Here is a 12,213-nt window from a genome sequence, read left to right as displayed (position 1 = left end):
TAGCTAAGATGGTTGTTGTGGATTTTCCGGGCTGTATTGCCGTGGTCTTGGCATTGTAGTTCCTGACGTTTCGCCAGCAGCTGTGGCTGGCATCTTCAGAGGTGTAGCACCAAAAGACAGAGATCTCTCAGTCTGAGAGATCTGACTGAGAGCAAAAGACTGAGAGATCTCTGTCTTTTGGTGCTACACCTCTGAAGATGCCAGCCACAGCTGCTGGCGAAACGTCAGGAACTACAATGCCAAGACCACGGCAATACAGCCCGGAAAACCCACAACAACCATCGTTCTCTGGCTGTGAAAGCCTTCGACAATATAAATAGCTAAGGCTCATTTCTTGGGTTCTGTTCCAGTTTCGCGCCACAGAAATGTTTTAGAAATGATCCCTACATACTTGGACAAAACGTAGCAAAGGATTGTGAGCGAGGTACTAGATTTCTTACCTGCTCTGTGCTCTGGTGCCAGAGATTTTCCTGTGTATGCCTCCACAGGAAGTTTTGCAAGCAAGATGGGTTAGATGAGGCCCTGTCAGATGACTTTCTCTGGTGTATTGCTTCACTGCTGACCATGTGGCTATCCCCTCCTTCTTTTTGGACCAAACTCAGTGGTGGCATGTGGCTACATGTGGCGTCTGCGCACAAAACCACCCAGTTCATGCAACTTCTTATATTGGTATTTCTATACCTGTAACTTGTGGGCGGGGGGGAATACATGTCCAACAGTGCTCGTAATTCAGAACATGGCTGATTCCGCACATGTTGGATAATGCACTTTCAATGCACTTTATCAATCGTTTGAGGTGGATTTTTTGTTCCGCACACGAAAAATTCCATTCCAAATGATCTATAAAGAGGATTGGAAGTGCATTATCCAGTGTGTGCAGAATCAGCCCATGTTTATCAGCAACTGTTCTAGTGAGACCAGAAAAACACTAGGATATCTCCATTCCTACTTGTATCTAGGGAGCTTGACTCTTGAAAGCGTATGCCTTGGAAAATCTTGTTAGTCTCTAAAGTGCTGCCGGACTCAGACTTTGCTCTGCTAGGGTATTTGAATCTGTTAATCAGCAGTGACAAAATATCTGTTTGTTTGTTTGTCTTAAAAAAGGAGAAAAATCACCAACATTCCTTGAACGACATACATCATGCTGATAAATTCCCTTACCTCCACTCTCACACAATGCCAAGGTAAGGCTCTTTTACTTATTTTGTGATCTGACGTTATGTGTAGTACACCCGTCATGGCTCTGAGAGTGGAATGGTGGATTGCAGGATCAGTGCAGAGGATGAACCGCATATACTTGCTTGCTTACCTTGCATTCAGGCTACAAGTGGAGGGAAACGTGGGCCGTTTTCACACTACTAACCTGCTTCTGTAATGTTGCGAAACGTCGCGCAAAAAACACGGAAGATAGCGTCTTCTTGCGAGAGTTTCGCGTGACGTTGAAATTTGCAGCTTGGGTTTCAGGAGCAAAAAAGACCCCAATTCATTATGCTCTTGCAAACTTAAATAAGTTGCAAATTGCTTTGATGAACAAGAACCCCAAATAAGTTTAGTTTGGAGGAGCTGATGCCTTGGTTAGAGATTGCAGAACTACAATTCCCAGAATTCATCACAGAAGTATAAAATCTCTCGGTAAAACATCTCAACTAGCCAGTTCTGGGAAAGACATCTCCCTTGGATGATTGTGTGCCAGTGATTATTTGTATAGTATACAAATGCACTAGAATTTGTATAGAGATGCACTAGAATTGGTGCACTAGAATGCACTAGTGATCGAGGTTTTGGCATATCTAACTTGATTCCAAATTCAGGTCCTGCCTGAACTCAAATGACACTCTAGGTCTGTGAACTTGTCCCATTATGCATTGTGCCTATGGCTGCATTTTTGGAACTTAGTTCATGCCCTGTTCCCATGTTACAGTGAATGCATGTACATCTGTTTGTAAGAAAGAGCCAGTGCACATTCATTTTATGAAGGAAACCAAGGACCAGTACCTGGGTAAATGTTGAACTTGTATCACACGTTGAGCTGTATATGCATTGACTGTAACACGAGAATTACTCAACACACAAGCAAAGAACAATCAAGTGTACTCTCTGCACTGAGGGCCAAACTACACGAGACACCCGACACGTGTCGAGTTCTTGCAAGTTTACCTGGGTAGTGTCTTTGGCAGCAGGATGGGATAGAAAGAGTCAGAGAGGGGAGCCTGAAGCTGCTAGGTGGCTAGCAGGGGCAGAAGGAGCTGCCGCCACCACTGCTAGACTCGACCATCCCTTCTCATGGAGTCTCCTTCCCCTCTCTGTGAGAAGGGATGGTTGAGTCTAGAAGCGGCAGCTCCTGCCTCTGCTAGCCACCTGGCAGCTTCGGGCTCCCCTCGCTGACTCTCCCCTCCCGTCCTGCTGCCAACGACACCACCTAGGTAAAATTGTGAGAACCCAACATGTATCGGGCGTCTCGTGTAGTTTAGCTCTGATTGTACGTGTGTTCACTGTAACTTGTGGACAGCGTTTCATGCAGGAGAGAAAAGGTACATCCTGAATCCTGGCTTCTCTGCTAAGCAGTCATTACTTTAAATTAGCCTATTTGAAATGCCTGCCTTAAATGCCACCTTTTTTATTCCAAGAACTGCTGGTGGAGCTGTGAAGCAATTCAGAAATTCTGGAAAGAAGTTACCCACATTATATTAGAAATGACAGACATCTCAGTACCATTAACACCAGAAGCGATTTTGTTAAATTTGGGGCATGATTTAAATATGCCAACACCTCAGAAAAATTTGATAGCCATACTTTTGACAGCGGCTAAAACAACTATTATACCCTGCTTGAGAGACAAAATTCCCACAGATCACAACTTGGTATTTGAAAATCTGGAATTATTTAATAATGGAAAAGATTGCAGACCAAATAAAAATGACAGAAAACACTAATTATGACTCCACCTTTCTCAAAACTGGAATATACTGTACTGGAATATATAGAGAAACAACACTCATCTACAGATAGTCAGATACATACCTCGTTCTGTGAGTGCTTTGGATACTGAGAGTGTAATTCTCTTTTTTTGTTGTTGATCTAATGTCTAGGCACTTACACAATTCTCCACATGATTATTTGGTATAACTTCTAGTTGTTTAATCTGAAAGCTGACTGTTAATGTACAAATTGTTATTGTTTACTTGTTGTAGTTACACATGGCAACTGATTAAATAAAATTTATTTTTAAAAAAACAGCTTAGTAGTGGCGTACAAAGTTCTGTAAGGCCACCGCTCTACATGTTTCTTAGCAGGGCTTTTTTTCATCTGGAACACGGTGGAACGGAGTTCCGGAACCTCTTGAAAATGGTCACATGGCCAGTGGCCCTGCCCCCTGATCTCGAGGGCAATCTGAACTCCCCTCTGTCTGGAGATCAGGGGGCGGGGCCACCGGCCATGTGACCATTTTCTCTGAGGGCAACCCACTGAGTTCCACCACCTCTTTTCCCAGAAAAAAAGCCCTGTTTCTTAGTATAATGATTAATTGGAACCTGATAGCTCTTTATGATTTTTCGTTTTTCCTCCTTTTCTCTCTCAATTTTCAGCCCTCCACGAACTCCGGTGAAAGTCGTGCCTCAAATTAGAATAGAGCTTGACCCTGAAGATGGTGTTTTTTTCTGGAGGAGCAAGGGAACAGAAACAACTTTGTAATTTGTTCGCTAATCTTCTGCTGAACTGGCTTTTTACTTTGTTTTTTTGTTGCTGGTTAACTTGCATTACTAGCCCAATACTCAGTTGCTCTAAATCCAGGGCACATTGACCTCCCTTTCCTTCTTAGTTTTCTCCCATTCCCTCTTCTTTTAGGGGGTGGGGTATCTTTTTCTGCTCACTCCGTTTCTTTACTTCATTCTGACCAAGACACTTCTGGTTTTGCCTTTTCAGTCACATGCATACCTATACCTCTCTCGAGGAGAGGGCAGAAGTATTAAGGATATATTATCACAGCTTCGCGAGATGAGTGCAAAACTTGACTGTTATTTTATTAAGGTGCAAATCATTGTTTTTTCTTTAATTTTTTTTTCTCTAGTAGAACAAACCTGAACTCTGGGCTAACTTAGCATCTCTTAGTTCTCCACTCCTGCAAAATGCTGCTAATCTTAACATGCTGTTAATGTCAGTCACTGCTACTTTGGGTAATTTTGAAGAAGGGGGATGGAACGGTACATCCCCGCACAGAAAGAACATTTTTTTGCCATCACAGTAGTGAGTGTGCGGAATCGCCCCCTCTCCTATGCAACTTTTATTCTGTAATATTTTAATGGACTTTTTACCGGTTGGCTACTTTGATGAGTGTTACTTTATTTTTTTTCCTAGATTTTTTTGTTTTGTTTTAAATTATGGGGGCCTAACCTGCGACTTACATTTTTTTGTCAATTTTTTAACCTTTTTAAAAAATTACTGTAAAGAAAATGAATTTTTTTTCCTGCAGCAGGAAGTGTATAGTTTTGTGTAGTTCTACCTCTTATTTCTAGATGTTGGACTTTCTCTTTAAAAAGGAAAAAAAAGAAGAAAAAAGATTTAATAATAATTGTATAGAATGGTATATAATGTGATTTTTACAAAAACAAAATCCAGAAAAAAAACACACACACAATCTCAAGAGTATGGCATAGAACTGAAATCAGCTATCTTTATATTTTACTTTGAAAATGTCTCTATCCTTTCCTTTTCTTTCTCTCTTCTGTTTTTATTTTCCCTTAACAATCTGATCACACATCAAGTGAATCAGGGCATGGATTTAATGGACACCTGATTGGAGGTGGAATCTGTTTGGCACAACCAGCACAATCCGCCCCAAGCCACTGCCATTGTGTTGCCTCTTCGAGTTGCTCTCCCAGAATTTGTCATATGAGCAGAGGCAGACTGCAGCCACATACTGATTTCATATTGAGTATTGTTATTGTCATTCCCTCAAACTTACCTTGCTCTTTCTCCCTCTTTGTGTCCATGTGTGCTGCTCTCCTTGCAGATTTCAACCAATCCACTCTCTTGTGATGTGTATTTTCCCCATGCTGTATTTTGTCACTTTGCTGGTTGGAGAGACCACATCACAGAAAACACCCTCCTCTGTGTAGGAAACTGCTATGTCAGGGAGAACTGATCTGAGTATCTCCTTTGCATGCTAGTTTTCCATGCCCAGGGAAAACGCTTTTTGGGGTGGGGGGTGGGGGGGAGAATTTAAAAAACAAAATCTTCCACTTTGGGTGTGTAGCTGAAGAATCCTGGGAATGCTACGCCGCTTGAGCCTTCGGCAGGCGTAGATCAACTTTGAATCAATGTTTGTGCGCAGAGGTTAAAAAGCAGTGTTGCTGTCAAAAGCAGCGGTCAGAAATGTATCTCCTACCACTCCAGTTGCTCCCTGAAAGGTCTTTAGCAACACTGACCTTGCAGAGGAGCATTGCAGTCAATGACCACAATTCAAGAGGCCCCCTGTTAGGTGCTAGCAACAGCTAAGGTGCATGTATTGTGTTTTTCATCCCCCTCCCACCCCCGTAGCAGCTACCTGTTTTGCACCAGACACTCTAAAACTGTCCTAATATATCTCAGCTCAGCAACATGAGTAGTATTGGACAGAGCCCACAACATGGGCCACTTCCACAAAATCACGTAAAACTCACAGCACGACGGCATCTTCATGACGTGATATCCCATCATGATTCCATTTCATGGCGCGATTTCTGACGTAATCGTGCCACGAAACGGAGTCATGATGGGAAATTGCGCCATGAAGATGCCGTCGTTCTGTGAGTTTTGTGCGATTTTGCACAAAGGGGAAAGACGTGTGGAAACGGCCATGCTGTCCTTGATAGGCAGGCTGCAAGTCTGTTGGTGCCTGCCCTCTCAAACAACGGTCCCGTACTTCAGCAGTCCAAATGTGTGCAACTAAAAGGTGTGCTCGCACCTGCACTCTCAAACAGCATTCTACTGCAGCACAGAAAGCATGTCACTGTGATGCCCTCCTCGCTGCCAATTAAGCAGAGACTCCTCCAGGTCTAGTTATGAAAGAGTATGATGTACATTGGATTCCTCAGCATATCGACAAGGTGAATGGTACAAAAATGAAGTATGTCTTTGCTTGACTGAACACCGGTTCAAGACTGCGGGTGCGAGCACACCCTTTGCTAAACTTTGGGCACATCTTCTGGTTGAGAGCACCTCAGAGTTCTCACCAAAGCAAAAAGTCTATGGGAAACGAGCACAAAAGTAAGCGGAGAATTTTGAAACCGTAGATGGTAGTCTGCAAACGCATTTTCTCTCTCACGCAAGCGCACACGCACTCTCTCCATCGCTTAGTTCCCCAATTCTCTCCTGTTAAGGTCTTCCATGGTTGAGCCTTGTGATGTGTACTTGAATTCACGGTGGTATAATTTGACCGTTGAAAAGGAGATTCCGTGCAATGGCTTGTTGTATAGAGCATGTCATGACATAGTTTGGGGAGGAGACAAATATTTCTATTGTAATAATTTATACCACTTAATTTGGGGGGAGGGAACTGAGAGACAAGAGCCTGAGATGTTACATTTCAAGAGTTCCTGGCATTAGTAGCACTTGATTTTTTTTTTGAACTACCAGCACTAAGGATGTATCTACACTGCACTTTTATTAGGTTTTATATCAGTTTAACTGCCATGGTTTTGCTCATCCCATCCGTAGAATCTTGGGGACTAATTAGGCGAGCATGCTGAGAATTCTCTATGAGAGATCCCGGTCTCCCCTATGACAGAACTATAATTCCCAGAATTCCTTGCAGTGATGGGATGACTGTAAGATAAATTGTGTAGATACTCCCTAAACAACCGAGTTGTAGAAAGGGGGCCATTTGCTTAGCATCTGGCTTCTGTAAAGAGAGATGTTGAAAAAGTTTGGCTCCAGGGTAATTAAAACAGTTGCCAGCATTGATCTCTGAAGTGACAGGTGTCCTCTTTTTTAGACGTGCAAACTTTGGGACATAGCTTGCGAACAGAACAAAGTTTGTTGCTTGAACTGAGTCTGAAAACAGCTGTTTGAAATATAATCTTGTGTATGGTGCACTTTCTCAGAATTTAGGGCATTGCACCATAAAATGTCTAAGCCGACTCAGCAGCTTTCCCCCCAAATTAGAAGATAATACAGATATCTGCATGTACTGGGCCACCATTTAATGGGAAGGGGAGAATAGCAAGTTTTTGGAGTACATAAAGCTATTCTGATTCCTACCTGAAGAAAGTTTCTGTGCCGCTTGCAGTACCCAACCAGCTGTCTGTCTGCACACACACCCCGCCCTGGAACAAAAAACAGCTTATGGGACGGAAACAAATGTAGATAAGGAAAATATTGGGAGGGAAAGGGTTAAATACTGCTGCTTTGGGCACCATAACTCCAGATCAGTTCATCCCCCAATTACTTTGCAGTTACAAACAAAGAACCCTGGAGGCGAACCTCATTTTGGATCTCTTCCATTGCATCTAGGTCAGACCTTAGATGTTTTGGATCCTCTAACTCTTGTGTGCAATGCACAGCTGTGTTAATAATTTTGCCATTGACTTCCATGGGATATGAGTTGAAGTCCTTAGAGCTCCAATGCACTTTCTCAGTCTTTGGCATCACATCTTGTGTAATGTCTACATGTATTTATAATCAGAATCTTTTTTTTAACATCCCCCCCCCCGGAGGTATGAGTTTGCATTTTATCTTGGAGTTCCACTGACAAGCTAATTGATAGTCATGGAGTCCTTCAAACCGTGAATTATAGGAAGAGCCAACCTCTCCTGCTCTCCTGACTCGCTAACCTGTCCCGTTGGCTAGTGGCTCCCCGATCCCAAGCACTAAACAGACAAGTGCACCCAGCTCACAGTTAAGTATGGCAGCCAGGAAATGGAGACAGACTGTGGCTCAGTGATAGAGCATCTGCTTGGCCCGCAGAAGGTGCCAGGTTCAATACTTGTCATCTGTTTAAAAGATCAGATGGTTTCAGCAGCGCTCCCGTGCTCCACAGCGGCCCGATCTGGCCTGATTTGGCCTGATTTGGACCTGGATCGGGGCTGCAGGAGTGCGCTGCACCACCCAGGAGCGTGCCCCCCCCCGGGAGGTGTATTCCTCCCACGCCAGCCAGGTAAGCAGGGGCAGAGGGTGGAGGGACTGGCAACCCTAATACTGACTGATGAACCAAAGGTCTGATTCAGTAGAAGGCAGCTTCATATCTTCACCTGGAGACTGGCAACTGAGGGTGGTGGCAGATGCCTGGTTGTGTTCTGCCTCTCCACTCACCTGAGTGGAGCATTCTTCTTCTTCTGTAGGATGGACATATACTCAGCTGAGAGGAGTGGCAAGAATCAACCCTCTGTGTGTGGGGAGGGTGTCATCCCAAAGTATTCATTATTAGCACTTAGGGTATTAAACTCTTAAGCATTCACCTTGCCAATGTAAAATAGGATAGCTTTCATTTAAAACCAGAACTTTGCATTGTGGACGACTCACCTTTTTCTTTCTTTGTGGAAGTGGCAGGAAAGGCAGTGGAAAGGACACAGTGGACCTTTTGTGACCCATGTAATCTCCCTGTGGACTAGGGCCATAGAAAGAGGTGCTGTTTAGACCAACTTCCTAGCCAAACTCTGCTCAGAGATTTCTGCTCAGGGCCAGTGTTGAGTGAAACTTCGGAAGAGTCAGAGATAACTTTGTCCCACACCTACAATGTGAGCTTATGGTTGTCTGTCCCTCTTTACCTCCCTCCCTTCTTGTAGGCCTCCCAATTAAAGTATGCATATGTGATATTTTTTTGGAATCAACATGCACTTTCAGATACTTCTATTGTTTGGTTTTTGTTGTTGTTATTATTTGTTCATTTTAAAACTATTAAAAACTCTGTATTTGCTTTGGAGGAACTATGTATAATGAGGAAAAAAAACACAGCCACTTTATTTTGAAATGAAGTAGATCAACACACAGCGGAACAAACAGGATTTTTTTTTCTTTTCAAAAAGAGAAGAAAACATTTCAATGTTTTGAATGATTTTTTCCCAGTAATATGAAAAGCTAAAACAAGAAATTCCTTATAAATATGATAGGGTTTTACAATTTTATGAGGCTTTTTATTGTAACTTTTATGGATCCAAGAGACGAAGAAGATGAGATATTTTAGCATTTATATTTTTCAAAATTAAATGTATACTGAAAATAAAAGTAACTTTATTCATTTCTCTGTGTGGGCTGCTTTTCTGTTTGTTTGCATATCTTGGCAAACTGATGTTTGGGAATTGTATTATATGATGAATTGCTTTGATTTGATGCATCTACAAATCAGGAAGCAGAAATTTTGGGTTGGATTCTGTGAATCTGTTCCACGAATGGCAACATTTTTCCCCATCGCAGGGAGCCTTCTGCTGATGTAAGCATCCAAAATAAAGGAATTATTCCAACTTGAGATAATATTAGTTGCTTATGGGAACCTTGGGCCGAACTCAGCAGGAGAACATACTATCACAGCAGGTACTTGATCAGAACTGGATGCCCCTTCTTGGTCATTGCTTCTGGCTTGTTGCTCACCCAAACAGGAGACCTGGTGATCTTTTCCAGACCTCTGTGCCTTCTCCAGAGGAGATAGATGTGCTGTTGTTCTGCTTTATAAATGAAATCCAAAAGACAGGCATGTTATATTTACAGCTTTTGCTCTGTAACTTGGCATTTACTGTTCAACAAATGATTTGGCACACATCCTAAGGTACCTTTGTTTCAGTAGAATCTTGTTTAAAAACAAAGCATTTCACATTGCATGATGGGATTATCTAACGCCCCACTGGGCAGGAGGACAAAGACTTAAAATTTTCTATTCTAACAAGAAAACGAGAACCATAGCCAAATACCCAGGTTAAATAACAGAAATGATTTCACCAGGCACCTACAGCTTAACAAGGAAGACACTGAGTTTATACTGGCAGGGAAAGTTACACAGCTTGTCCCTACAGGCAGGGCCATCTGCCTCATTTCAATAATGGAGCACCTTTTTATACAGCTTCTGATGTAGATCTTAATGTTTGTCCAGATTCATATAGGAGGAGGCGATCATCAAGGTACCTGAATCACAGTCTTTTCCCTCCTAGAAACTGGATTTTCAATATTCTGTTTCTTACTCCTTGTGTAGTTGGAATGCTTGGGAACATTCTATGACAGCACATCAGCAGAGCCAATCAGTGCCAGCGAACTTACTGCCACAAATGCAATACAATACAGATTTATTTTGGGGTTAATTCTTCCTATTTGCTTATTACAAATCAAATTACCTTGTAAATCCAGCTAGTTCTCATATAGCTCAATAGCTATCCTGCTTTTTATGTGTATCTAGAAAGGCCAGTTTTTGTCAGGCACAATTCAAAGATTTCTGTCAGACATTTTTAACCCGATCCAGACAAGCACAAACTGGAATGAGTTTGTGATTTTCCCTAATGGTTAATTACAGCTTTGAGTCAGAGGAGCAGAGTTTTCCAGTTGACCTTATTGTTAAATTATCCCCTTCGAGAGAGACAAAAAATACCCTTTCCATTTTACTAGAAAACTCCTGGAAGCAGCAGGCACCGCTTTTCATTACCAGTAAATCAACCTAAGCTAATGCTGCTTTTATCCGCCTAAACGTCAAGTCATGCATGCCTTTCTCTAAAAAGTTCACATCCCATGTCCGTCAAGAATGATGTTGGTCACTGTGTTTTTAGCAGCTGAATGTAAGTCAAGTGAGCTCTATACTTTACAAATCGTTGGTGCTTTTTATCAGAGAGCTTGGTGAGGGCCTGTGTGGTGTAGAACTTGTCAGACTTCGGTGAGGCAGGCCTGGATTCCAATCTCCATTCTCCTGTGAAGCTTCCTGGATTACTCTGGACCACTCTTTCTACCTCAACTGCCTCATGGGGTAGTTGTGAGAACAAAGCGGGGAAGGCAGTACTGCCTACATTTATGCATGTATGTATGTAATTTATAGTCTTGTCTTTCTCACTGAGACTCAAAGTGGATTACACGATGGCCGTTTCCACACATGTTGAATAATGCACTTTCAATGCACTTTAGTTATCCTTTAGGAGTGGATTTTTTGTTCCACACATGGAAAATCAGTTATAAATGTTCACTAAAGCGTATTGAAAGTGGATTATCCAACGTGTGCGGAAGCAGCCAGTATGAGATTAGTACAATCCGTATCAAGTACATTTCCATACAGCATCAAGGACATTTCCATAAACAATGCCATAGGGTAAATAGATACAAGTTTAAAAGACATAGCGTTAGCAAGAATCTAGTACAAAGTAGAAGAAAATACTGAAAAAGAACATAATCACTTCTAGGATGGACATGAGACAACATAAAGCCAGGTAGTACATAGGAGTACATGTTTAAAGCAACAGCTTCTTGGAGTTATGGCAGGATTGCTTCCCGGTTTTACCCAGAAGTGACATAGCAACATTGCTTTTTTTTTTTTAAATTACATGGGGTAACATTGTGGCAGGCAACAGAGCCATAGTGAAAGACGTGGCAAGCCAGTTTGGTGTAGCGGTTAAGAGCGCGGGACTCTCATCTGGAGAGCAGGGTTTGATTCCCCACTCCTCCACCTGAAGCCAGCTGGGTGACCTTGGGTCAGTCACAGCTTTCTCAGAGCTCTCTCAGCCCCACCCACCTCACAGGGTGTTTTGTTGTGGGAATAAAAATAACATACTTTGTAAACCGCTCTGAGTGGGCATTAAGTTGTCCTGAAGGGCGGTATATAAATCGAACGTTATCATCATCATCATCACTATTATTACAAGTATATGAATATACATGGAGTTGAGCTGGATCACATGGGAGGCTCCACAGGTCATGGGAAGAGTAAAACTTGAGAAGACAAGGAGAGTACATAAAACTGATGTGGCTGGAGAGTCAACATCTTTACCCCAACAAATATTCAGAAGCCACACCGATTTTTTTCACAAAATGAACAGTACCAGTTAGGGGGCTCCTGGCATTACCCCCTCATCCCGATGCTGCCACTTCACAGTCTGGTGGGAGAAGAAGGGGGAGGAGCTTTTCGACATCATACTAATGCATGACATCACTTCCGGAGTGAGTGAAATCATTGCACCAGGGCAAGACTTAAACTGAGAATCCTAGAGTGTCGCCCTGACAAAATGACATCACTTCCAGTTTAGTGCTGGAAGTGTGACTTTGACAAGATTGTCC

The 12,213-nt window shown here is 42.5% G+C and overlaps 1 protein-coding gene across 2 annotated transcripts in view; it reads left to right on the top strand.

The window, feature by feature from the left end:
• The window catches only part of SLC4A4 (solute carrier family 4 member 4), a 257,837-nt gene extending 248,626 nt beyond the window's left edge, over positions 1-9,211 (top strand). The window contains exons 24-25 of one of the 2 annotated variants that reach the window (XM_054989973.1): positions 1,105-1,184; positions 3,585-9,211. In XM_054989973.1, the coding sequence (XP_054845948.1) occupies positions 1,105-1,184; positions 3,585-3,690 (186 nt within the window). In that variant the 3' untranslated portion in view covers positions 3,691-9,211. The remainder of the gene's footprint in view (positions 1-1,104; positions 1,185-3,584) is intronic. The other variant, XM_054989972.1, reaches the window with a different exon arrangement.
• Positions 9,212-12,213: the final 3,002 nt, after the last annotated feature.

Source organism: Eublepharis macularius, chromosome 10, assembly GCF_028583425.1.
Source record: "Eublepharis macularius isolate TG4126 chromosome 10, MPM_Emac_v1.0, whole genome shotgun sequence".
NCBI lineage: Eukaryota > Metazoa > Chordata > Lepidosauria > Squamata > Eublepharidae > Eublepharis > Eublepharis macularius.
Note: the sequence above shows the minus strand (reverse complement) of the source record. Positions and strands in the feature narration are given on the sequence as shown.